Source organism: Equus asinus, chromosome 9 (assembly GCF_041296235.1).
Source record: "Equus asinus isolate D_3611 breed Donkey chromosome 9, EquAss-T2T_v2, whole genome shotgun sequence".
Taxonomy (NCBI): Eukaryota; Metazoa; Chordata; class Mammalia; order Perissodactyla; family Equidae; genus Equus; species Equus asinus.
Window position 1 is genome coordinate 42,927,646 of NC_091798.1, and position 25,688 is coordinate 42,953,333.

General features: G+C 44.6%; 1 protein-coding gene across 1 annotated transcript in view; it reads left to right on the forward strand.

Moving 5' to 3' along the window:
* TRPC7 (transient receptor potential cation channel subfamily C member 7) overlaps positions 1-25,688 on the forward strand; it is a 132,291-nt gene that overhangs the window by 57,176 nt on the left and 49,427 nt on the right. Inside the window, exon 4 of the mRNA XM_070517331.1 lies at positions 17,978-18,142. Within this exon, the coding sequence (XP_070373432.1) occupies positions 17,978-18,142 (165 nt within the window). The remainder of the gene's footprint in view (positions 1-17,977; positions 18,143-25,688) is intronic.

A 25,688-nucleotide genomic window follows, 5' to 3' on the forward strand; every position in this document is an offset into this window, starting at 1 on the left:
ACCCTCTCAGATAATCCAAGAATGCATGTTTCTGCTGAAAAACAGACCTTTCAACATGATGTGGAAAAAAGACTCCATATGGAGTAGTGGTTAGAATCATGAGCTCTGGAGTGAGACAGCCTGGGGTCGCCTTAAGCAAATCACTTAACCTGGCTCCTCCTTCATCTCTAACGTGGGGGTGATAATACTTGCCTTATAAAGTTCCAGTATACTCAGTACTGGATAAATGTGGGCTACTAGCATGGGACAAATGCTATCTTTCAGGAACTGTTCTGGTCCATAGCAGGTACTAGTTCAGGGATTGGCTGCATATTATCTGGGTGGCAGGCAAGGCACAGCCCACTCCAAGTTGTTATACTCCATCACTAAAAACCAATTCTCTATTTCTAACGTTAATCTGCTCTGTTGGAATTACTTTATTGTATTATTAAAATTTTATAGATATTATACATGTATGTATATATAATATTAAATATGTAATTAGTGGAGAAACAGGTGTAACCAGTATGAATTTGCTTTGCAACTCTCAGAGGTAAGAAATCTCACATCTTAACTGCTGGTTGATACAGATGAAACTCTGGAGAGAGACTATCTGGGTGGTTCACATCCTGGCTGTGTGATCTTAGACAAGTTACTTAGCCTCTCTGTGCCTCAGTTTTCTCATTTGGAAAAAAAAAAAAGCTAATAATTGTGTCTATGTCATAAGATCATTGTGAGGATTAAATTAATACATGAAAATCACTTAGAACAATGTCTGGTGCATCACAAATGCTCAATTAATGTTGGCTCATCACTTTTTAATTTTTCTAAATCATGCGAAATCTGGCCCAGTGTCTCCTACCCAGTTTGCCAGGAAATTCTGTCTTAGTCACTCTGGGGCATCCACCTCTGTGGACACCAGAGTCCGGAAGACTCACCTGTGTACTCAGAGGCGGGCTCTGGGCCTGTGCCCTTCTCCCTGTGGACACCCGATGTCCCTAGCATGCATTGAACACTGACTGCCCCAAGCTGTGGCTCCATCTTATTCATTCAACAGTTTGTTCTTTGAGCACCCACTGTGTCCCAGATACTACAGCAGGTACTGGGAATACAATAATAACAACAAAACAGACAAGAACCTCTGCCCTCACAGAGCTTCCAATGAAGCAAGATCTCCGGGCCAGACTGGTGTCAGGACCACCTGGCTCACCAGAGCCCTCCCGGCTACCTCCTCAGGATGTCGAGGACAGAACACCAGTCATTCTCCCATGAGGAGACTTCAGCAAGAAAACAAAAATGGTTCATCTCCCGGGCAAGTTATTCAGACACCCAGTGATGCAAAGGGGGTCAAGGGAGGAGGTATTTATGGCTCAGCCGGCGGTAGGCAGCATCTGGGCTACAGAGCTGCCAGAGGCAAGGAAGACAGAGGACAGACTCACAGGTCTGACAACCAGAGGAAATTAACACAGCTTTGAGAGAGCAATTGCAGCAGAGTTCAGGAGCCAGACTTCAGCTGGGCAGGAGGCAGTAGGGAAGATCAAGAATACAACTGAGAGCTAGCTGTGATTAAGAGGATGCTTCTTCCTCTGGGAAGAGAGAGGAGCAGAGGATTAGCATCATGGCAGAGAAAAGGTGAGGACCGAGGAGAGAGCTGTTGCCCAACAGCCCCGTGGAGAAGGAGACAAGATGGAGTGCTGGGGACTGGAAACTGAAGAGAGGCATTCAGCTTATCTTTTGGTGCATAAAACTTGATGGTGTAAAAGAAACAATAGTCACTTTACTTGATTACAATTCTGTGGGTCAGGAAATCAGGCAGGGCTCTGGTGGGAAGGTCTTACATGCTACAGTGCATCAGCTGGAGTCATGTGCTCAGCTGTGTTCAGTTGGTGGCTAGTCTGGAACAGAAGATGCCCGATGGCTTCATTCACGTGTCTGGCACCTCAATGTTCCTTCATATGGTCTCTCTCTCTCTCCACATGGCTATGTTGGGGTCCCTAACAGCACGGTGGTCTTGGAGAGGTGGTCTCTTACATGGTAGTTGCCTTCCAAGAGGGAGTTTTCCCAGAAGTGAAGGGAGATGCTGAAGATCTCCAAGGCCCAGTCTTGGCAAGTTTTGCAGCATCACTCCTGCCATACGAAAATAGGTCACTGAGACCTAGCCCAGCTTCAAGGGCAGCAGAAATAGACCCCACCTCTTGATGCGGAGAGAGTCAAGGTCACAATGCAGAGCATGTGAGATGGGAGATATTGTTGCCAACATCTTTGGAAATGCCATCTACCTGAGAAGGAAAGAAGGGTTAAGAGTTCCTATTTGTGGGGGTGCATTGTAGAGTTAAGGAGATGAGCTGGAAGATTCGTTCATTCATTCACTCAACAAATATTTATTGAGAGCCTACTATGTACTAGACACTGTTCTGAGTACTATGGATACAATGCAACAAAAAAAGTCCTTGCCCTTATGGAGCTTACATTTTAGTACAGTGACAGACAATAAATGCTAACATACAGTCTGGCGGTTGCTAAATGATATGAAGATAAATCCAGCAGGGTAAGAGGACAGGGAGGGACTGAGTGGTAGGCAGAGGGAAGACTTCTGTTTTGGTTAGGATAGTCAAGGAAGGCCTTGGTGTGTTTCAGGAACAGTGAGAAGCCTGTGGGGCTGGATCATAATGAGCAAAGAGGAAAGTGGCAGGATGTGAAGTAGGCAAGGACCAGATTATCAAAAGTCTTACAGACATGGGAAGAAATGTGATTTTTTTCTAAGCATAGTGGGCAGCCATTGGTCTGGCCTCTCGTCCAGCTGAAGAAGGCTCAGTTCTTAGTAGAAACTCATCCTCGCTAGCCAAATAATGCCCCTTCTCTGCTCTTGGGGAGATGGGGGAAGGGAGATTAACAGAATCCTTCGTTATCCTTGCACCCTCTGGCTCTTCCTGGGGTCATCAGGCTTTCTTTCTGGATTCTCAGAGCTTGGGAGTAGTGTCTTTGCTATATGTTTGACATTATAGTGGCCAGAAGCTATCCAAATTTGGTCTGGAAAAAATGTAAAAAGAATTCTTCATAGCTCCAGATGGCTTTGTAAATTAAATTAAACCCACAACTGGCCCAGGAACTTTCCCCATCATAATTACATTATTGATCATTAACATTTAAAGAGGTTGCAAACAGAATCCTGGACGCGGCAATAAATTACCATTGTCTACTGGGTAGGTTCCATGAATCAGGTGCCACTGGAGCCTTTTGAGACTGTCTGATGATGTATGTTGTTCTGCTCTTTGGTAAATGGGAGGACAGCGGGGATGGAAATGGAGACAAGTGTGTGCGCACATACAATCTACACTATGGGTATCTGGCCCACATATCTAAAAATAAAAGTCTATTATAACTCCCCCTACCACCCAAGGCACCCTGCTTTTCCAAGGCATGTTTAGCCTCCATCTTAGCATGATGCAAGCCCTTTGAGGGGCTCCCATCTCCCATCACTGCTCGGTGGTCCATCCACCCTGAGCTACCTGCACCTCTCCTGACACACCAGGCTCCGAGGCATCATTAACAATAATAGCAATAATTAATTAAGTAGTTAATCTGTGCCTTTCACCAAGTACCTTGAATGCAGTCATTCAATGCACCATCAATACTGTAGTCCCCACTTTACAGATGAAAAGATTCATCTCAGAGGCAGAGTCAAGATCTAAACCAAGATCTATCTGACTCTTGAGCCCAGACTCTTTGCAGCTCCTTCTCCTCAGCATGACCTTCTCGACTCACTTGGTGGCCTGGTTAGAGTCTTCATGGCTCAGCTCAAGAACCCTTCCTCCAGGAACCCTTTCCCCACTGTGCTTCCACATTCCCTCTTGGGCTGGGTGCCTCTTCTCTGCTCTTTCATGGCATCCTGGATAACCCCTGGTATAGCACTGATTGAGCTAAGTTGAATTTGCCTGTTGTCTGTCTGTCTCCCTGACTCCCATGAGAGCCAGGACATTATTTTCAGACTTTGTGTTCCTGGTGTCTGGCTCAGTAATGGATGGATGGATGGATGGTTAGATAGATCAATAGATATAAATTAATGTATACGTAGATATAACCTTAAATACATCAATAAATCATGGGACTCAGTTTCTACTTCTGAAGAATATGAACATGCTGAGAGAAAGAGAGATTTTATTTGCCATAGGTTGATAAAAACCAGCATTCAAAGTATGACCAAAATTAACCCATCAAGAAATTTTCTATATATATCATGGATTGGGGTTGAATGACAAAAGGGGACTACTGTCTCTCCAAATACTAAACGCTTGTGTCGAGGGGACCTTTGCATTGGTTGCTGAATATTCATACCCCTCATCTGACATCTAAGAACAGGGAGCCAGCAGGCACCTTCATGACTAGAATGTGCCTTCACCAGAAATAAACGCTACATGTTTCACAGCGTTTGGGGTGTTATGAATCTCCACATTTCCCAGTGAAGTGAAAGGAACAACTGAGGATGTCCAGGCAGGAAACCTTGGGTGACAGAGCAGGCACAGACACCAGCAAGAGAAAAGAAACCAAGATTTACTAAGTATCTGGCTAAGGTACATGTCAGGCTTTTTGTCTAAGTAACAATGTCCTTTAAAGCACCAGAGAGTAGAAATGAGCAGTGTGATGTATGGAGTTAGGAGACACCCTTTAAAAGTTCTCAGTGTGCTCTAGATTTGAGGAATTATGGTGGTTGTTGGCGAGGCAGGTGTTCATCAGATACACCCTATTGTTTGCTTAGGGCCCAGAACCATGTGACAAAGAACTTGAACACTGTCTACACTGGGTTTAACTTTGTTGGTTAGGTTGGTGCTGGGAGGTGGAAGAGCAGGAAATAAGGTTAATTTTTAAGGAAAGTCTGAGAGAAAAATTCCCAGACATGAGAAGTCTGGCCAAGGCCTGAGCGCAGGGGATGAGCAGGGGTTGTGAGCGCAGCATAAGGTGGATCCTCTCCAACCTCCCCACAAGCCAAGAAGAGCTGTTCATAGGGAGCTGGGAGGACTGGCTCAGGATTTAACGGCTCTCTCCATCCAGCTTTTGGAAGGCTAACTCATGCAGTCAAATGGAGGTAAAATGAAATAAGACAAGTAATCCTCTACTTGGGATCATCAGAAGCAGAATTAGGCAGGCTTGAATCCAGAGAAGGAAAAATTGTGGAATGGAAGGTATTACTTCACCCTGAGCATCACTTCCAGCAACTGTCAGTTGGGGGACTGCCCTCTAAAAAAGATGAGCATGAGAATATGCAGTCATTTCTGTGGTAAATAGATGGAGATCTGGAGAAAGGCATAGTGGAGAGCAAGTTGCCATCTTTGCCAAGAAAGTAGACACCCCACACTCCAAGGAGGCATTCAAAGTCCTGAGGAACTCAGCACCCACTACCACATGGGAGCCCACCAGCCCAGCAGCAGAACTGCAGGAGAAAGTCAGCCCCTCAGAGCACAGCAGAGGGCAGAGGGCTACGTGCCCTCCATAGAAGAACAGACCAGCCCCGGAGGCTTCAATGCAAGTAGAACAGCAGATCAGAGAGCGGAGAGTGGGGCAGCCAGAGCAGGGCTACAGAGGCACAGCAGCAGCTGTGCCTGTGCACTGGACCAGATGCCTGGGCATATTTCAGAGAACATTAGTGACAGGTGAAATGACTTGTGTAGGGTATTTGAAACAAGTAGAGATACAGAGGAGGAGGCTGTCATGAAAAAAAACCCTGCCATTAGCCTGAAAGGGCTCCAAACTGTCAAGATTTGGGAATTAACAAGCTTCCCAAAGGCAGAGGCCTTGACCGTCTTGCTCAATGATGTGTCCGCCATGCCTGAAGGTGCTTGGTGCACAGTATCAATCGGCATTTGCTATCTGTCTGGCAGATGGATGGATGGATGCATGTCTACCAAGGGGCTAGGTCTGTACTCATCAGCTGTCAAATTTGGAAGATTCGGGTCACATGCACACTACTTCTAACTCTTGAATCAATGGCTATGCCATTATTTCAGCATTTATGTCACATATTATCAAAATACTGGTAATAGTAACATTTTGTAAGTACTGAGGATTCAAAAACTTAAATTAAAAAAGTGACTAAATCTTGAGTATGTTTTAAATATAAAACTTCATATACAAATCAAAACATCAAGAAAAACAGAGGCAAAACATGTTACACATACATCAGCATTATAAGTTCAGAGGAGATGAAATTAATTTTAAAGTGTTATTTTAAAATAATTACATGAAAGTAAAATGTCAAGTGTGATTTTTAAAAGTAAAGTTATCAAATACATCACTGCTGAGCTATATGCCTATTTCTCTGCAAGAAAAACTTGGAAAATTTGGAATCATAAGGAGAAAGTTATATGTAAACTCCAAATAGTTCCAATTCCCTCATCTGCAACTGACCTAATATTTCATTCGATAATTCGAGAAAATCTTCTTGAAAAATGTATGACCCCCCAGCCCATCTACTCTATCGTCAGCTCCATCGACCTACAATTATGGTTTTTGTATTGGATGAAAGCTGTGTTTTATATTTCCAGAAAGCATTCCCAGTCTATCTTTCTTTTGTTTAATTAAACATAGATGCAGATTCTCTATATCAAGGTCAATGCCTTTGGACGCACCTTCTCCTTACTGATAAAGTCTCTGAAGTAGAGTAAGAATTATTCCTGCGAGAAAAACTTTGCTTTTATTGATAATCAAATTTCTTTCTCTACTTAAGAACCACGAAAATTTTAGACAAATACAGTGTAAGTGAGCATTTGATTAAAAATTTTAATGTGTGATATAACTCTTTGGATGGGGCTAAAGATATAAATGATTTATGTTTCTGACTTTTATTACAGAAAGAAAATATTATACCAATTAACAAAACAGCATTTTGGCACTTAAAAATTTTACCATAAACCAAAAATTGGAACTGTACTTTCTCAACCTGGAAACCTCCTTTGAGTTAGTCATGATTATGATCATTTTATAGATGGAGAAATTGAGGCCTGAGAATAAACTACTCTGTCCCTCATTAGTCAGTGGTAGAGCCAAGACTGGCAGCTAGGCGGGCTGACCCCGCAGTCTGTGCATGTTCTATGACCCCATGAATCTTTGCACTCAGGGGACAACACAGCCACCATGGAAGGTCTGCAGAGTTACAGATCCAACTTAGAGACATTATCCAGACCGTAGGCTCTGAGAATGATCTGAAACTATAGCTCTTCCTATTAAGATGTCAGTGTCAGGATGAATTTGGCAAGAACCCAAGATACTAGTTAGGTCCTTCAGGAAAGCAGTTTTCTGACTGGAGTCTGTACTTTTCAAGGCTGTAAATCTGGGCTTAGGGGGCCTCACATTAACCTGGTTCCCGGCAAAGTGGTGACCAGGCAGTTGAGCTGTTGCTGAATCAGGTGCTGCTACTCTTGTCTGCATGCGGGAGAGAGCCCAGGATTTCATCTTCAGCGTGATGACTCACTCCTTTTAGGAAGATGGAGTTGTTGAGGAAACCGGCTTTGAGCCCTTCCCCTTGTGTAGTACTGATTTTTATCTCCACTGGGACTCAGCTGGCCCACAGGTAGAAGTACAGAGAGATGAGAATCCTAACAGCATCTTGAACCATGAGATCCCCTAGTTTCCATGGCTTGGAGAAATCACCGTGGTCCCTCATGCTTTAGCATGTCTGCCTGATATAAAATCTACATTGTGGGAATATAGGATAACAGTTCAAAACACTGTCTTTGAAGCCAGACTGGCCCAGCTTCAAGTCCAGACCCTGTCATAATCACCTTTGTGATTATAGCCAAGTTACTTAATTTCTCTGCATCTCCTGATTCCCTATTTAAAACAGGATTATAACAATACCTATCTCAAGGAATTGATGTGATGGGTAAATAATACAGTAACTGTTAAGTACAGAGCCTGACACAGAATAAATGCTTAATAAACATTAGCTACTCTTTACTATAATAATAATTACTACCGTATAAATATTTTCTAGATTGATGTCAGTTTGCAGTGGTAATAGAATACATAGAAATTAAGCAGTCTTCATCCAATCCAAAAGATAATCCTCAAACTCTATTTTAGCCTTACATTTCAATCTTCTCCTGCACAAGAAGACAAGAGCCTGGTTTAGTTTCCATCACTCTCCCTGTCTGCCCTTAGTAAAGATGTGAAAAGAGGTAAATGTTCATCAAACCTTGAGTAACAGAGGATTTGTTGTATTTGGAAATTATTCTGGGATGATGAATCACAGAGAAAATCATGGAGCAATCTTAGAGGCTTTGGAAGAGTATGCAATTTATCCCTCAATAAATGCTTACTGAGCACCTATTATATGCAAAACATAAGGCTACACACTCTTGGGGACACAAAGGCAGCTGATTCCCTCAAAGAGCTTAAAAACAGCAGAAGAGGGGCCAGCCTAGTGGCGTAGTGGTTGAGGTTTCAGCATGCTCCACCTCAGTGGCCCGGGTTTACCAGTTTGGATCCTGGGTGCAGACCTACACCACTCATCAGCCATGCTGGGGCAGCAACCCACATACAAAGTGGAGGAAGATTGGTACAGATGTTAGCTCAGGGCTAATCTTCCTCACACAGAAACACACACAAAATAGCAGAATATATCAGATGTCAATACAATAGTACAGCTATTCACAGCTTGACCCATGAGCCATGACTCCCAAGTGAGTGGGCCACAGAACAAGACCCAGAGGAGTCCAAGCTATCTCAGGGGGCTGAAGGACTTGGAAGGACTTGAAGGCAGAGAGAAAAGTGGATCCCAAAGGCTGATTAGGAATCGAACCAGAGAGGAGCAGGATGGACCTTCCTTGAACATAGGCAGGAGAGCTACATAGGCCATCTTTGGGAACAGTATGTGAGCAGCCTGGCCAGACAGGAAGGTTCAGGAAGGTGAGTTGTTGAAGATAATCCAAGAAGGTTTGCTAGAAGCTATTTCCATTTCTCCTTTGGCTTCAGGCTAGGACATAGCCCTAAGTGGGGTGAAGAGAGTCAGTGCCCAGGTATGGAGAGTGGTGTCTTTGTGACACTGTGAAAGAGCAGAGGCAGTCCTCTGGAGCCAGGAAGATGCTCACTCTGAGCCCACAGTAGGACTCTGGCCATGACAACGTAACCAGACTAGAAACAGAGTCACTTCATCAGCACCCTCTGGGCTCAGTGCTGTGGGAGGACTCCTGGTGAGCACTGGAAAATCACACACTTGGCACTCGCCTCCAGGAGGGCCAGCCAAGGCCCCCCGGTGTTGCATGCGCACTCAGGAAATGACTCACCCACAGCTCTGGGAGAAGCCCAGCACCATTTGTTTGGGTCCCTGCACCCCAGAGACTGAAGCATGGGCTGGTTCATGAATAACTGTCTTCATCAGAAACACATTCTTTCTCTGGTCATTCTTTCTTTGCTGAGTCACATGTACAGTCCTGAGAGCAACCCACCAATCTGGGGCATTTTTGTCAGTAATGCCTGTTGGTCTGGAAAACTGGAGGTTTGCCTAATTTGAGGTGAGAGAGACTGTGACATGTCCTGCTGTTCCTGGGAAAGAGAAATAGAGAGCTGTCTTTGAGAACAATGGAGCAAGCTACTCAACTGAGGAGTCTTCAGATGTGCCCATCTCCTCTTGCTGCCCAGAAGACGTCCAGAATGGCTCAGTGGGCAGCTGCCTGACAGGACCCTCAGCTGTGGAAATAACTAAGAAGCATGCCAGGGCTGGTTGGTCCTGCAGGTGCACAGGTGGAAGAGGAGATAGGGGAAGCTGGAATAGAGTGAGAGACATTTGTACAGGCATCCAAATGGAATCTCCCAGCAATGAAGGAGATATCTGAAAGACACCTACGTGGTCAGAAAATGGAGAATTTTGAAGGTGGTGCTGCAAAAAGGTGAGGAGAGGGAGGCAGTGTGCTGAGGCAATGCATATGAAATGAAGAACCAAAAATCCCCTTGAGCTGAGCTCCAGTCCCTGTCCCCCTCCTTGGCTCAGTTCTTGGGCACCCCCTACAGAAGATGGTATGAGTTTTTCCCTGGTAAGACCTTTAAATTCCTAGCTCAACTGCCTTTGGGAATGAAGAAAGTTGTTGTTATCATTGTTTTATAATCTCTTGGCACATTTATACAGTGAAAATAAATTCACTGAAGACAAGAATTCAATCATTTATCTGCTCATCATGCTTCCTGGAGAGCAAGCAAAACTTTCATCCTCTTGTACTCCTGTGCCTCTTCCAGATGTGGCACCATGGCCAGAAGTGCTAGGAAGCTGCCATCCCACAGGGACAATGAGTACGGAAGGCCATTCTGGTCCTGTAGACGGCATCAGGTCTGGGCACCTGAACACAGATAACTTCTAGCAGCACCATTTACTCACTCAAACAGCACTGCCTGAGTACTTGCTCGTTGAGCATTATATTAAGGAGCCCCCAAGGAGGAGTTTTCTCTCTGGTAAAGGATCATACAGGCATATAACTATGACAAAAGGGAGAGACCAAGAATTACATGAGGGGAGAAAGAGATTCTCACCTGCGTGGGCAGAATAAGCTTTCAAGGAAGAGAGAGTTTTATTGAGCTGGACAAAACTTGGATATGTGGAGATGAGAAGGAAAGCATTCCAGGTAGCAGAGATACCTTGAGCAGAGGTTCAGAGATGCTCAAGGCTGGGGAAGGCTCTCTGAGAACAGCTTTGTTGGAGTTTGGCCAGAGACTAGCAATGGGAAGGAAAAGAGTAGGAGTCAAGCTGGAAGTCAGGTTTTCAATTCCATCTCCTACTCTCCTTTCCTTTGCTCTGTTCTTCTCTTCTTTTTCCTTCCTTTCATTTATTCCTTTTCACTAGCATCCTTTCTTCCCAATTAAAATCCCCTCCATCTATACCTCCATCATTCCATCAATCCCAATAGTGCAAATGAAGCAGGTGTGGGATTAGCTCATAACTTCTACTGCTCTGGATAAGGAAGTCAGAGAACTGTCCTCCCCAAGAGGACACAGCCCACACCACAGAGTGAAAGGAGACACCCAGAAGTCTGGCTGGAAACCATGCAAGACTCTCTGTGGCACACCTGAAATCTGCAGGCTCACAGAGATGCCCTCCTGCTTGGCAGTCAGAATGAGACAGTGACCTGACCTGCAAGAGATGCCGCAAACTTCAGTTGGGAGAGGCAATACAAGGAAGTGGTTAAGAATGTCCACTCTGGACTCAGAGCTGAACAGTCACAGTACCATCAGCTTTATAATGGGCATAATAGTTCCCACCTCATTGTGTAATGAGGATTAAATGAGAAAATGTTCATAATGTGCTCAGCAGGGTCTGATCCATATGAGGGCTCAGAATACGTTGGCTTTTTATTGTTTTATTTATGACAAAGAACTAAGACCAGGAGGGTCAAAGACCAAGCCAACCAAATCAACAGAATTCCAGAGGGAATTAATGGAATGGACAGACCTCAGGCTTTGGAATCAGACAGACCCAAGTTGGAACTCTGATTGTAGCACTCCCTATGCGTGGGACTATGAGCAACTTGAGCTGATCCAGCCTCAGTTTCCTCAACTACAAGGTGAGGATGATAATGCATCCTCATTTGTATGTGAGGGTATAGATAATACATCACTTTTTGGAGGGTTATTGTGAAGATTACAGATAACATAAGTAAAGTTCCTTTATATGGTAAATCCTCAATAATTAATAGAAGAAACACTCAAGCTGTGACTTTAAAACTTTTTACTTTGTCTAGTGCCCATGCTTATAGGCTCCTTTAAAAAGGTATGATTTGGAGGGCTTCCCACCCAAAGCTCTAAGCCCCACACCTTTTTCTTCCCACTCCCCACCACCATCCACCCAGAAGTGTCATGGATTATCCTCTTGTGGTGGCCCCTTGGGAGCTGCACGGCTAAATAAATAGGTTCAATGAGCGTGGTGACAATGTTGGTCCCATACCAGAATGCTCCATTGATTCAAAACTTAATAAAATGATGGCAATTTCTACTTTTTTTATTGTCATCAAGCATACTGAGTTTTTCAGGAATGGTTAACCCTAAAAACACCATGGCCACTCAACACTCTCTGCTGACGGCATAAACTCAGCAAAGGGAAGAGCTAAGAAAACTATTCAAACGGCCCTGGGGAGGGAGTAGAAGTGCTGGCAGGAACAGCAGCAGTAACGCCAATGGCCACCGTAAATACCAAGCACCAGGCCATGTGCTGAGCACCCAACACACGTCTTCCTCTCATGTGGCTCACCAAGCTGGCAGTGGTGAAATGGCTTGCCCAGGGTCACACAGCAAGGAAATGGCAGATCTGGGATTTGAACCTCAGAGCCTGTGCGTGGAACCACTCTGCTAACTGCTAGCACAGAAAAGAGCAGTTTGAAGGTTAAGTTATAACAGGGGCAAACCAACCAGCTGGACCAAGGATGAGGGGCTCTCAGTAGCAGGTCTCACAAGGAGAAGGGACCGAGGAGAAGGCACACAAAGGGCACCCACTGGTAGGATGAGCATACGGTGTTCGTTCATTCACCATCCTGAATGAATGGGCCTACTCTAGAACTGGCAGGCTCCTACTACTAAGCCCATTCCACTTCCAAGGTCACAGAGCTGACAGCTCCATGTGGACAAGGACTGCAACTTCTCTCTGTATTTCCAGTGCTGAGCACAGTGCCTGGTGAGAGGGGCCACTGAGGAAAAGTTTATTGAATGAACAAACAAATGAATGAGCAAACGAATATACAAATCAACAAACTAAACTAGTAAATGGCTGATATTTTCATTTCTCTTCTTCCCTCCTCAACTTCAAAGACTTGAGAGCTTTGCCAAGATGAATGGGAGGGAGGAACATCAGCACCACTGAACCCAGTCCTATGAGATGCTTCAAACAGGAAATGGCACTCAGAATTATTCTAATTCAGATTGACAGTCCACACTAAGAAAAGCCACTTGATGACTGGTACAGTGTCTGTCTCCCTTTGCCTGTGTAGACAGTTTCCAGGGGGGAAAAATAAGATTCTGTAAGGAAACTCTGGCGATCAACTAAGTGGAAAATCTTGACCACAGTCACATCGGACACCAGTTGGGCCTTCAATGGTTTATGCAGTAAACAAAGCCATTTTCTCTATAAGCACTGGATTTCATAATTCTCCCCCAGCTAAGTTATTCTTCAGCTTATCAAATCACGCATTGCCACATCTCATCATTCTGTAAGTGAGGCCTAGTGTCAGAGAGGAAAACCTGTGCTTAAGGGATATGGAAATCACACAGCCAGCTCAAAGCCTCTGAGCTCAAACACAGCCCTCTTCCCTTCCCCCAGAAAGGGCAAAACGCAGGACCCGACAGCTTTTAAGGTGGAGGAGGGAGGGGCCTATGGAGGGAGGAGAGGTGCTTTCTGCAGGTACAGTACCCACACTGCTCCTCACTGACGGAGGGCTCCATAATCAGTAGAAGGGCGAGTACTGGTGTGTAGCTAAACAGACCTGACGGTGACCCTCATTGTCCCAGCAGACACCAGCCCATTTTGAAGTAATTGCCTGGATAAATCAAACTGCACCTTTGTGAAGGCTGAGGACGGAGGGACTGGATAGGGAGGGAGTGGCCTAACCCACCTGGTTAGGCTACGGGGACCTTTCCAAAGGCACTAACGCTTCAAGAAACTGCTGAAACAACGTGGAGGTCAGAATAAAGACAGGAGGGTGAAGTAGAGCTGTAGGAAGTGGAAGGGAGGAAGCGAGAAACAAGAGGAAGAGGGACAGAAAAGATAGGAAAGGAAAGGAGAGTCATGGGCTTATTTTTATTTATCAATAACTAACATAGTGCCTACTATTTGCCAGGTACTGTTCTAAGCACTTTACAAATACTAACTCACTCAGTCCTCATTATTAGCCTCATTTTACAGAAGAAGGAAGCTAAGCATGGAAAGAGTCAATGACCTAAGAGCATATGGCCAGCATGTGGCAGGCCAGGACTTGAACCCAGGCAGCCTTGCACCAGTCCACACACTTAACCACCCCCCATCAGGAAAGTCTTAGACCCTGCTGTAATGTGAGTATCTGGCCCAAGGGATTAACATCCCATGAAATAGCCCCTAAAATACTCAATAGTTAGTTAAGGAATGTTTATAGCTCTTCAACAACTATCTATTCTTAAAACATCAGCTATTTCCTTGTGCATGAATACAAAGCAGGGGAAAGAGTAAAGGGGATGGTTTCCCTTTGGGCTATAAAAGAAAAATAGTAGCCCACAGATCAATTAAAAGCAAAGTAACAGCCAAGATTTAGACAATATGCCCAAGAATTCCTATATGGCGTGTTATATTCTCACTATGTCACTAGGGGCTGGGAGGAACAAGAAGTTTGGGTAGGATATTAACAGAAAACCAGCTTTGGGTACAAATGTTGTTATATTAACCATAAAGGCTGGTCAAATGTGCCACCAGGATAACTGGCTTGGGATAAATTTAAGAACAGGACTCTCAGGTCCTGTTTTCCAGTCTGTTCACCCTACCAGTCTCCTTTCTCATTACAGGGAATTCTGTCTCAGAGCTCCTTCCTATCTTTCTCTGCAATTTAACTTCTCCTAACAAGCCCCCCACCACCACCACCAGTTCTCTGGACAGTCCATCCCAGTCATGGATGTGGTTTGATTTATTTTTCTCTTAAGAGGCTGCTCAACTCCACGTAGGCCCACCTTAACAGAGTCTCAGCTCCAGGCCACTACAAACTCCCTGCTATGAAGAGTGTGAATCATGTCCCCAGGAAAACTGAGGTGTCACATCAGTTCTTCCCTTGAAGAACTTCCATACAAGCATACCATGCTCTCAGCCTAGAATGGTTTAGGGGGGAATGGCCTGGGCAAAGCTCTTGGTTCTGTCATCCATCCAGCTAGATGCCAAAGAAAGCAAGCCCAAGACAACACAGATTTTCTGAGTTCCCATTCTATCCTAGCTGTGGGCTTTTTTCTGACCCTGCTTTTAAAAATCCTCCCTCTGCCCCTCGGCCCCCAGGAGTTCTTCCTGCCCTTGTTCCCTAACTGAGTGCCCTTTTGGTTAGGGTGTTCTTTGTGTCCTAATGGCATGCCTCATGTCACTCTCATCTTCCTTGAGTCAGGGATGATATTTCTCTGTGCTTCAAAAGCACAGCAGAAAAAATCCTTTGATACACCCTGAACTATATGTCATGAAGTTGTCTTTGAAGATCTGCCACAAATACAGAAAAGTGCCCACATATAAACAATTCGGGCTTCAGCTATCAGCTGCTGTCAGCTTTCTGGGAGCATTATAAAGTCTATCTACAAATAAATAGCATATTTGGAGCTGGGTTGCTTTACTATGGAGGAAGAAATGCAGCTGTGGAAATTAGCAAAGGTCTAACCAGAGAAGGGGCGAGTCTCAGGAAAGCCTCCTGTGTTTTAGTCAGGAGCGCTGTCTTCCTCTGAGGCTGGCAAGGGCAAGTGGGAATGGTTCTCCCTGTGTTCTCTCTCAGAATTTCTTCCCTCCAGCTCTGCTGCCCAATCTGTTGTGCTGACTTGTCTGCAGGAGGCAGCAGACGAAGCACGGTTGGGCTCTCTGAGGATACAAAGAGGCCAATGGAGGGGATTAGGACTGGAGTCCTTCCAGAGCAGCTACAGTGCAGGCAGCCATCGGGTGAGCCAAGTGGTCTTCTGCCATTTCATGAGCATATGTCTCACCTTCTAATCAGACTATGAGTTTCCCCAGAGCAGGGCCATTTCAGCACCTAGAGGAATGCTGGCTGTTTAAAAAGAAAACTAAGGGGCCGGCCCCATGGCCCAGTGGTTAAAATTCCACACATTCCATTGTGGTGGCCCAGGTTTGCAGGTTCGGATCCCGGGTGTGGACTTACTCTACTCACCGGCCATGCTGTGGAGGCATACCACATGCAAAGTGGAGGGAGATTAGCACAGATGTTGGCTCAGGGCTAATCTTTCTCAGCAAAAAAAAAAGAGGAAGGTTGGCAATGGATGTTAACTCAGAGCAAATCTTCCTCACCAAAAAAAAGAACAAAAACTGACTGCTCGGCACTCCCACCCTCTCTGAGACCTGTGTTGTGATGAGGCACTAAGAATTACTAAAATATTTGCAGGGTTTTCTGTTGTTTGCTCCACTTTGTTGTGAGGCAGAAGGGGCAGAGGAAAGCATATCGCCGTGGACCTGCAGGTTCCTACCTAGTCTGAGGAGAATCCGTTGCTCCTGTTCTTGGAGAGAAAGACCACAATGGAAGCTATAAATCCAATAATGCTACAAAAAAGCTTCCCTTGCAACTAATGTTTGAGTAATAAGTATCATCAGGGGTTGCAGCAGGGCCAAATAAACCTTCGATAGTGTCCTCGCCAGATTACTTGGCTGCTGCCTTGAGCTCCCAGAAACTGGAAACAGGAACATATTGCCATCTGCACTGAGAATTTTTAAAAACAGTTCTATTTATATTGTCTTATAATGAAAAGGGAATGTCTTGCATTTCCTCGGAGTTGTTGCACATTTCCCCTTAATACCCAATGAGGCAAACAGGATGAAAATTGGCACATTATGCTCCGGGTAATCAGATGAAAAGTCAGTCCCTTTATAGAATGCCCAGTCTATCTGCTCTAGTCCATGGGTCCCAGCTCCTATGGCACATGGCTATCTTGAGTAAGGCCAAAGAGCAGTGCTGCCAAAAGCAAACGATGGCTTCTTCCTGTCACAGGGGGGATATAAGCAAATGAGTATAATTTTCTCAAATGTAAACTTTATCGGCATAAATTTTACTTATTGTCCCATTACCAGTTTTCACAAGCCAGGACTCAGAATCAACTAAACAAATGGCCAAGTAGCACCAAATATTCGCAGGAAAAGGCTGTCTGGTTGCAGCAAGTCAAGCCACCTTGCTGGATCAAGCAGAAAAAGGCAACTGTGGTATATGAATATAGGAGTGTCTCACGGACCACGTGGGCAGAGTCAGGCTGGGCCCCAGAGACGCTCTGACAGTAGCTGAGCCTCTTCCTACACATCTTCATTCTTCCTTCTCTCTTTGTAACTGGCTTGTTTTGCTGCTTAGTCCACATAATAGAAGATGGTTGTCCACATCTCCCAAGGTTACATGTTAACTCCCCAGTAAATAAACAAACTGCCTCTCTCAATCACAGCCTCAAATGCCAAGGCGAGAAAATGCGATAGGCCCACTTTAAGTCAGGGTTCCACCCCTAGTCCAATAAGCTATATCCAGAGGGGTGAGGTCACACAATACAAAATGGCCACAAGAGGTCCATCTTGTAACCTGGGCATTAGCGGAGGGCAGTTCCAAGAGAGGGGGGTGGTGGTGAGAAGCTACTGCATGACGAATACAGTGTGTCAATGCTCCAGCATGTCACAAAAAGCTCCATGGATCCAAGCCAAACGCCACTGAAATTCAGTGGGGAAATACTGAGGAGTTTTAACATGTCCTCTGGAAACACTGTAAGCACTTTTCTTAGACAACATGCGAAAAGAGGGAAACCTTTCTATAATATCTCATTTAATTCTACAAGACAACATTACAGGCTCTGTTTTACAAATGAGAATATTGAAGCTCAGCGAGGTTAAGTAATAGGCCCCAGGTCACCTGGCTAGTAAACGGTAGAGCAAAATTCAAACCCATTTGGTACTCTAAAACCCCATTCATGCTCCATCCATTCTTCCGTGTTGCCTCCCAAATGAGCTCTGCCCAGAGATAAGTCCCCTTGGAGTGGAGACAAGCATTTACCCAGAAGCTGGCTCTCGTTTTCTGTCCTGAGACTTCTCTGGGCCCTCAATTTGCAAAGTACTGATGTGGCCAGTCCTGTGAGGACTCTGATCTTAGCACAAATACCCCCAGCATCCCAGAGTCAGAAGGGCCAGCAGGTACCTGACCCATCTTTTCCAGCTCCAACACCCGGCCACCCAACAGGTGAAACATTTCAGCCCCGAGCTACTCAGAGGCCGTTTACTGTTCAAATGCTACCAATGCCATTTTCCTGTTTGCATTTTGTTTTTGTTTTTGTTTTGTTTTTACAGTTCGTTGCTCATCCTAACTGTCAGCAGCAATTGCTTACCATGTGGTATGAAAACCTGTCAGGCTTACGTCAACAGTCTATCGCTGTGAAATTCCTGGCTGTCTTTGGAGTCTCCCTAGGCCTCCCTTTTCTCGCCATAGCCTATTGGATTGCTCCGTGCAGCAAGGTACAGACTGCTGAAGGTGCATGTCGTTTGCAGTTCTTTCTTGTCTCTTCTTAGCATGATCTGAAGTCCATTTGCTCAAATCAGCAGCTGATCGCTTCCCACATTTAAATAGGCCTGGGATACCTAGCAAAAGTAGAAAACCACACAGACCTGCTTTTTTAAAATCATTTTTTAAAAAGAGAGAGGAGTGATAAAATGGGAAATTTAAAATATGTGAGGCATAATCTGATCAATAACAGAATAGAGAGGGAACAAAGGCACTTTTCCTCTTCTGATTATGCAGTGTCCTAAATATGTCCTCCAAACTCATAGGAATAATCATCATAATAATGGTAATAGGAATAGCCAACATTTATTGAGTAGGGTTTCTTTTGCTAAGCCCTTTTCATAGAATATCTCATTTCACTCTCTTGATTACATTGTGATGCATATGCTTTATGAAGTAGGTTCAGAAAAGAGAAATAGGGGCAGCCCAGTGGTGCAGCGGTTAAGTACACACGTCCCACTTCAGTGGCCTGGGGTTCACCAGTTCGGATCCTGGGTGCAGACATGACACCGCTTGGCAAGCCATGCTGTGGTAGGTGTCCCACATATAAAGTAGAGGAAGATGGGCATGGATGTTAGCTCAGGGCCAGCCTTCCTCAGCAAAAAAAAGGAGGATTGGCAGCGGATGTTAGCTCAGGGCTAATCTTCCTCAAAAAAAATAAAAATAAAAATAAGAAAGTTCCTTTCTATTTAAGGGGCCAGCCCCGTGGCTGAGTGGTTAAGTTCACGTGCTCTGCTACAGGCGGCCCAGGGTTTCGTCGGTTCGAATCCTGGGCACAGACATGGCACCACTCATCGAGCCACACTGAGGTGGCGTCCCACATGCCACAAGTAGAAGGACCCACAACTAAGAATATACAACTATGTACCTAGGGGCTTTGGGGAGAAAAAGGAAAAAAATAAAATCTTTAAAAAAAAAAAAGAAGAGAAACAACTAGTAGGCTGAGAGTCAAACACAGCTCATGCTGGGGCATTGCAGACCCATCGCAGCATCGTCCCAGTTTCACTGGCTTCCTCGATCGGGTTCTGGCTCACATGGGCAGCTAATTAGGTCACAAGAAGGAAAAGATAAATGAAAGAGAAGGAGAACTCGAAAGGTGCAGAGCTGGGTTCTTTTCTCACAGGGGAGGGGGAGTGTCTGGTACCCACTGGTGACAGAAGGAGTGGAGCCTACAGGGGCCAAGCTTCCTGCTCCACCATCCCTACAGCCCAGCCATCTGATCCAAAGTCACAGAAAGTACCAGCAGTCACTCCAGCTTCAGGCAAGAGTTAGTGCCTATAAAAACAAACCATACCGAAATTTTGAAATATGTTTCATGAGTTAAGGCAATCATTAAAGGTTCCAAAGCTGTATTTACATAGTAATATATTAAAAAAGGAATTAAGCTTAGGTAATCAACATCAGAAGAAGAACTATGACTACAGGGAGATTAGTTCCAGAGGGAATTTGATCAGCCAATGCAGTCAACAAATGTGTCCTGAGTGAGTGGAACCTCTTGTCAACTGCACTAAGAGGGAACTCATGCTGGGATGATGGGCTCAAGACTTTAGGGCTGCTGAAGAGGCCACCTAACCAGGCAGGCAATGAACTGACTGCCTTAGAGTAAGAGGGTGTCAGAGAGAGAGGACAGGACTCCAACTATTTCTTCTTTAGAATGGTATTTAAAACAAAAGTCCTCATACTGAATAACTGTGCTGTTCAATCTTATATCTATCAAGGAGTTTGTTTCCATGGCAGTCTACCATGACATGGATTTCTAAATCAGAATTCCCCAAATGTTACAGATGGAGGTGAAGGAAATTTCTTCTGTCCTTCATTATGAGCTGAAAGAGCACAGTGAGTGGGAAAAAGAAAACTAACCAGATTTAAGGCTGGATTCGAGCCGGTCATTGGTTTTAGGCACATGTTTTCATATTGGAATTATCTAGTCTCTGCTGCAAGTTAGATCATTGCCTTTACCCAGAACCTAGATGGATAGGGACACTTGCCCCTACACTCTCTGAGCCCCAAACTAATTCTAGGACATTCAGTCATTCAAGTAACAGCCACTTGATTGAGAAAACACTGCCAATCCTCACTTTTTCTATAAAACTAAATGTGACAGCTTCCAGGAAACCGGGACTAACCAACACCAGCAAATTGGTTTGCCTCTGCCTGGCCAAGGAAATATTCAGAAAGAGATGATATGCCAGTTGCTGACAATTTTTTAGATTTTTCAGTACATCTGAGAAGAAGAATCTTGCCAATATCATACAGATGTGATGCAAAAAATAAAAAAGAAAGAAAGAAAGAATGTGTGGGAGAGGGAGGGAATTTTGGAATTTCTTGGGGGCCCAGTAAATCCAGGAGGCTGATGCCACCTTGGAACATAGGGGGTCAGATCTACAGCAGTCGTCTGGAACATTCTAGAAGAAATGATTACAAAAAAGTTTGGCCCCAAAGCTGGGGCTTCCTCTCCTCTGTTCAGATATATATCTGATTGGCATTTGGTGCTCGTGGAGCTTCCAGTAAGACTAATAAGACAGGGCACTCAAGATAAACATTAGCTGGTTATTAAGCCACTTGGAGTTTCCGTGCCCTTTCTGGGCTCCAAGTCTGAACTCAGTGCAGTGGAGGGTGAGTCCACAGCTGAGTGACAAGTCTTAGTGTGTGGCATGAGATAATTTTTGGTGGCAAGCGCTCATTCCAAGGAAAAATGTCCTTATTAAAGAGCTTGTCAAACTTGTTCTAAGGCAGCCAAAGGACAGATAAAATAGTCAAGATATTTTTAGTCTTTCCTTTCACCATTTAGAAAGAAATCTTTTCAAGTTTGGCAGAGATATTGTATTACTGGGGATTACGGAGGGGTCACATCTTCCACGTGAAGAAACCAGCCCTCTCTAAAGGCTCCTGAGGCCCAGAAAACAATGTCCCCCAAGAGGAGGGCACAGTGGAGAAGTCTGTGAGTGTGTAGTATCCCTCCTCCCAAGGAAGACGCCTTTATATCTGTCTAGTAATTCCATGAAACAGCCAGTGTCATCCCAGGACTTCCACGTTCTAATGACCTTACTATACCTCCCCTGAGGAAATCAGACCCTGATATTCTTTTATAAGTGTATTCATAAAATGTCCCTGCTAAACCTCATCAACCAGCTAATGTCCATCAATGTCCAGCACACGTTGGTATTTCTGTTTCAAACATAATGGTGCATTTACTTCCTGATAGCTGCTGTCCTAATTTAGAGACTATTAGGGACACTAAAATTCCTTGATTAGCCTGTCAAAATGACCTCATCATTTCTCTCCTATTGAATCCCTAAGGCTGTCAATTCTATTTTTGCCAAGTTTCTGAGGGTCCCCAACAAAGACAGTTAAATAAGGAGATTATAAGGTCAAGGGTGTCAACAGAAGTTCAGCTACTAATATGGTGACTGAAGAAGCAACCAAGTCACAGATGCGTACACATGGTGATAACCGCAGGTCTGGAGTATGGGACAGGTTTGTCAGGGTCAGTAAAGAAAACAGAGATTTTTTTTAAGTTAATTTTTATGGAGTTTATGAGAGTTTACAATCTTGTGAAATTTCAGTTGTAGATGATTATTTGTCAGTCGTGCTGTAGGCGCACCCCTTCACCCTTTGTGCCCACCCCCCACCCCCCTTTCCCCTGGTAGCCACTAATCTGTTCTCTTTGTCCACATGTTTAAATTCCTCATATGAGTGGAGTCATACAGAGATTGTCCTTCTCTATCTGGCTTATTTCATTTAACATAATTCCCTCAAGAGAACGGTGATTTTTTTTCTGTCATTTCTCATTGTAATCATCAACATGGGTGAGGTCAGGCAGCCCACTGGGAAGCCGGTGAGTTCTCATCTGCATGGATGGTCTCTGGTAATCTTTTCCTAGAGAGTTCTTTATCCTCTCAACAAGGGCTCCAATGCCGAAGGGCCTTTATAACTGATTAGGCTGTTTTCTATCCTTTGCTCTTCCATTCTGATTCATAATTTAGGTTGTTTGCCTATTAAAATCTGGGAGCTGAAAGAGTAATTGTCACCCTCCAGGGCTCACACAGTGTCTCTATAGCAGGTGGACTGGGGTAGAAGTCAGCATCATGAAAGTGTTGAGAAACCACACAAGTTCTAAGTATAAAAGTGTGAGGGGGTAGCTGAGTTCCTCCATTACCTGTTAACCTTTGCTGTTCAATTATCCTTATAAATTAGTCCCAGGACTCAGGCAGGGAGAGCTGTAAAGAACTTTAGACTCCTACCTGATGTCTTTGCAGTGTGCAATCCATCAGTCCTTACTGCCACATCACTTGTGCCTGCAGAAATATCAGAGTGTTAGTCTTCGCCCCCAACCCCCTCAGCCCCATCCCAAACAAAAACATCTAACGAGGAAGGTATGAGGGACTCCGCAGCTTTTGAAGATCCCTGCTTTGCCAAAGCTGAAATGGTTTGAAACAAGGGTTCTCAAACCATGTGGTCCAGAGCAAACCAGGAGAAGACTGTGCTCCAAAGGCCTCTGTGTCCCCCTCACTTGTCTCTACCATAGAGCTACACTAAAGAAAATCACAGTGCAATTTTTGAAGAATTGTCAAGGAGGGGAAATAGAGCACGGTGCCAGGAAATAGAGCATTTTTCGCTCTTTTGCTGCGAAACTTCTGCCCTCAAATCCAAAAAGAGAGTGCAACCCCTGTCACCCTGCTGGGATAGGACTTAAGAGTGCCAGAAGGCTGGTCACTTTCATACTTAGGTCAGTATGAAAGTGAATGAGCCCTGCAACATTCTCTCCCAATCTCTCCATCTGTTTCCTACCACAGTGTTTAGCTGTGTCTCTCCCCACTAGAAAATCAGCAACTTGGAAGGGAAGGACCAACTCTTCTAGTTTGTTTTATTTCCATCACCTCCAGTGCCCAGCATCATCTTGCACAGAGATAGTACTCCACAAGGGCTTGTGACGTAAATACATAAGCACTCTGTGTAGGTGTCCCTCTGTGAACCCTTGCATATAAGCTTTTCAAGTCAGTTGAGTTTAAGTTTCTCCTTAAGAAAACTGCCTGAGGCGCTCCAGTGCCACATACCTTGTACTTCCTATGTGCAAGGCACTGTTCTGCTTTGCACGTATTAAATAATTTGTTCCTATGTCAACCCTGTGCAGTACTATTTTATTCCCATTTTACAGGTAAAAAAACTGAGACACAAAGGGATTAAGTAACTTACCAAAAACTATAGAGCTGTGATTTAAACCTAGGGTCTCTGGCTCCACAGACCTGCCCTTAACCACTGTACATGTGCGTGCACACACACACGCACACCAGCCTTCCCCTCCAACCCCACCCAGTTACATCAGCAGCACTGCAACCTTCGATGCTGAATGTAGACATCTTAGTGCTGACTAACTGACTTTGGAATAGACTTGACTCAGATCTTTAGAGTTAGCCAGACTTTTCTAGAATGGGAGAGTCAAACCACTACATGACAAACTCTACTCTTTCCTTTTCTTTCCTTAGAAGTCCTACTTTTGAACTCCCACTATTACTCAGCACCTCTTTAGCCCCAGGACAAAGGGTGGATTCATAAGGTAATGTGAGGACACCCTGATCAGAGACACCTAGTGAACATTCTCCTCACCCCAAAGAAAGGAAGATTCCTGAACGCTAGGTTAGATATTTTGAATAAGAATTTTGGAGGGAGCATTCTGAGGAATCTTCCACTAATTTAACCAGTCTTTCTCTAAAATTTGAGAACCACTCCAACCACAAGGATGTACATGTTTCTTTTTAGTATGCTTGATCCAAAGTTGCCTCCATTCAGCTCTCCAACTTTTACACTGAGCCCTTGCTTGAGGCCATTGGCACCTGGTGACAAGTGAGGGTGGCATTTGGTATGGGGGACTCTGGTGATACACTAGGGAGAGATGCTGCAAATGTTCTCTGCGTGCTCTACTGCAGTCATGGCCTACCTTGTGGGTACGTGGCTACTAGGTCCCAGTTAGGTGCTTTCACCTGTGGTTAGGGCTAAGAGCCTGGTGGCATGGAACACAGAGGTGTGCCAACCAGTAAAAGCAGGTGCCAACCCCTGTGCTCTCATGAATGCAGTTCATTTGGAGCTAATTCAGGAGTGCCATTCAGTTGCTCTCACATTCATATATGTATTTTCCAGTGTAAAAGAAGAGTACCCAGGGAGTGTGGGATGAACCAGAGACTGAGCTGATACTAGCTTGGATTTCCTGGTATGTTCTCAGCTCGTAAGGTCCAAATAATGACAGAGCTGCTCTAGCCAACGTTTCAGACTCACCAGTTCTGCACTCCAGGAAGAGCAGGCCAAGGTCCACATTTCCTGAAGCGCTACCATCTCTTTTTAGGCCTAACGCTGTTACCTGACCCAACTTTAATGATTCCCCAGCTAAGACCTGCTGGTATATACTGGTTGACTTTCCTCCTTTCTTTCAGCTCACCTGGTGGCCTTGTGACAGAGGAAGTTTTCCCCAAGTGTAATTTGCTTCAAAAATTACCTTTCTGAGAAAAATAGGGAATGTCACAAAAAAAGAAAAAGAAAGGAGACCACTGAAATGATCTGATCTAATCTAACCTTTATCAAAGTTTTACCAGTTAAAAAGATGCATTCAAGCCCAGAAGAAAAATAGGAAAGGAGCATCAATTCGTAACCTCACTTTTCCCCTCTATGGCCTAGATCAAGTGGGACTGAACCCAAGGTAACCTTCCAAATCACCACAAGGCTGTATCAGGGCTTTTTCTTATGGTTTGCAGTAGATATAGTTTTTACAGACGCATCTTCTGCCAGAAGATAACAACTTGAAGGAGGTAATGAAGAGAACATTAAATCAAGCCAGCTCTTCTGGGAATCTCAAGGCTAGCTTGGGCACAGTTGTGTGCAGATTCCTACAATCAGGTGCCTCATCTGGGCTAGAAGATGGAGAGGTATCCTGTATCCTCACCCAGGTAGTCACCAGAAGACGCTCCACAGAGCCCACTGATAAAGGATTGGGGAAATCTGGCCTTCAGTCCCTTAAGAGCTGTGTCTGTCTCTGTGTTCCCCATCTTTTTCTAACATTTCTGGGACCCTGCTGGACACACAAGATCTGGGATCTCTTGCCCTCTCCTCAACCTTCCCTCTCCCCACGACCTATTCCCCACTCTACAGTCATTCTCCATCTTCCCTGCCTCTCACCATTACCCCAGCTAGGACACAAGTGACAAGAAACAATGTGATGACTATTTAAGGATGTCTCCTGGGTATACCAAAGAGTCCTAGCATCCTAGTTGAAAAATGGGGCTCCAAGATCCCAACACAGTCAGCTAAAACGCTGAAAAAATCAAACTAGCTATTTGACATCATACAAATCAAAATGAGACATGGTTTAATTCAGCTTTTATTGAATTTATGTGATATATTTTATTTGTCCTTATATTTAATCTCTGCATTCTGAATTTAGCACATCTACTTATGGCCAAAAATAATCTACAGTCCCTATTTTGTAAACAACAAAGTTAAACATTAAAA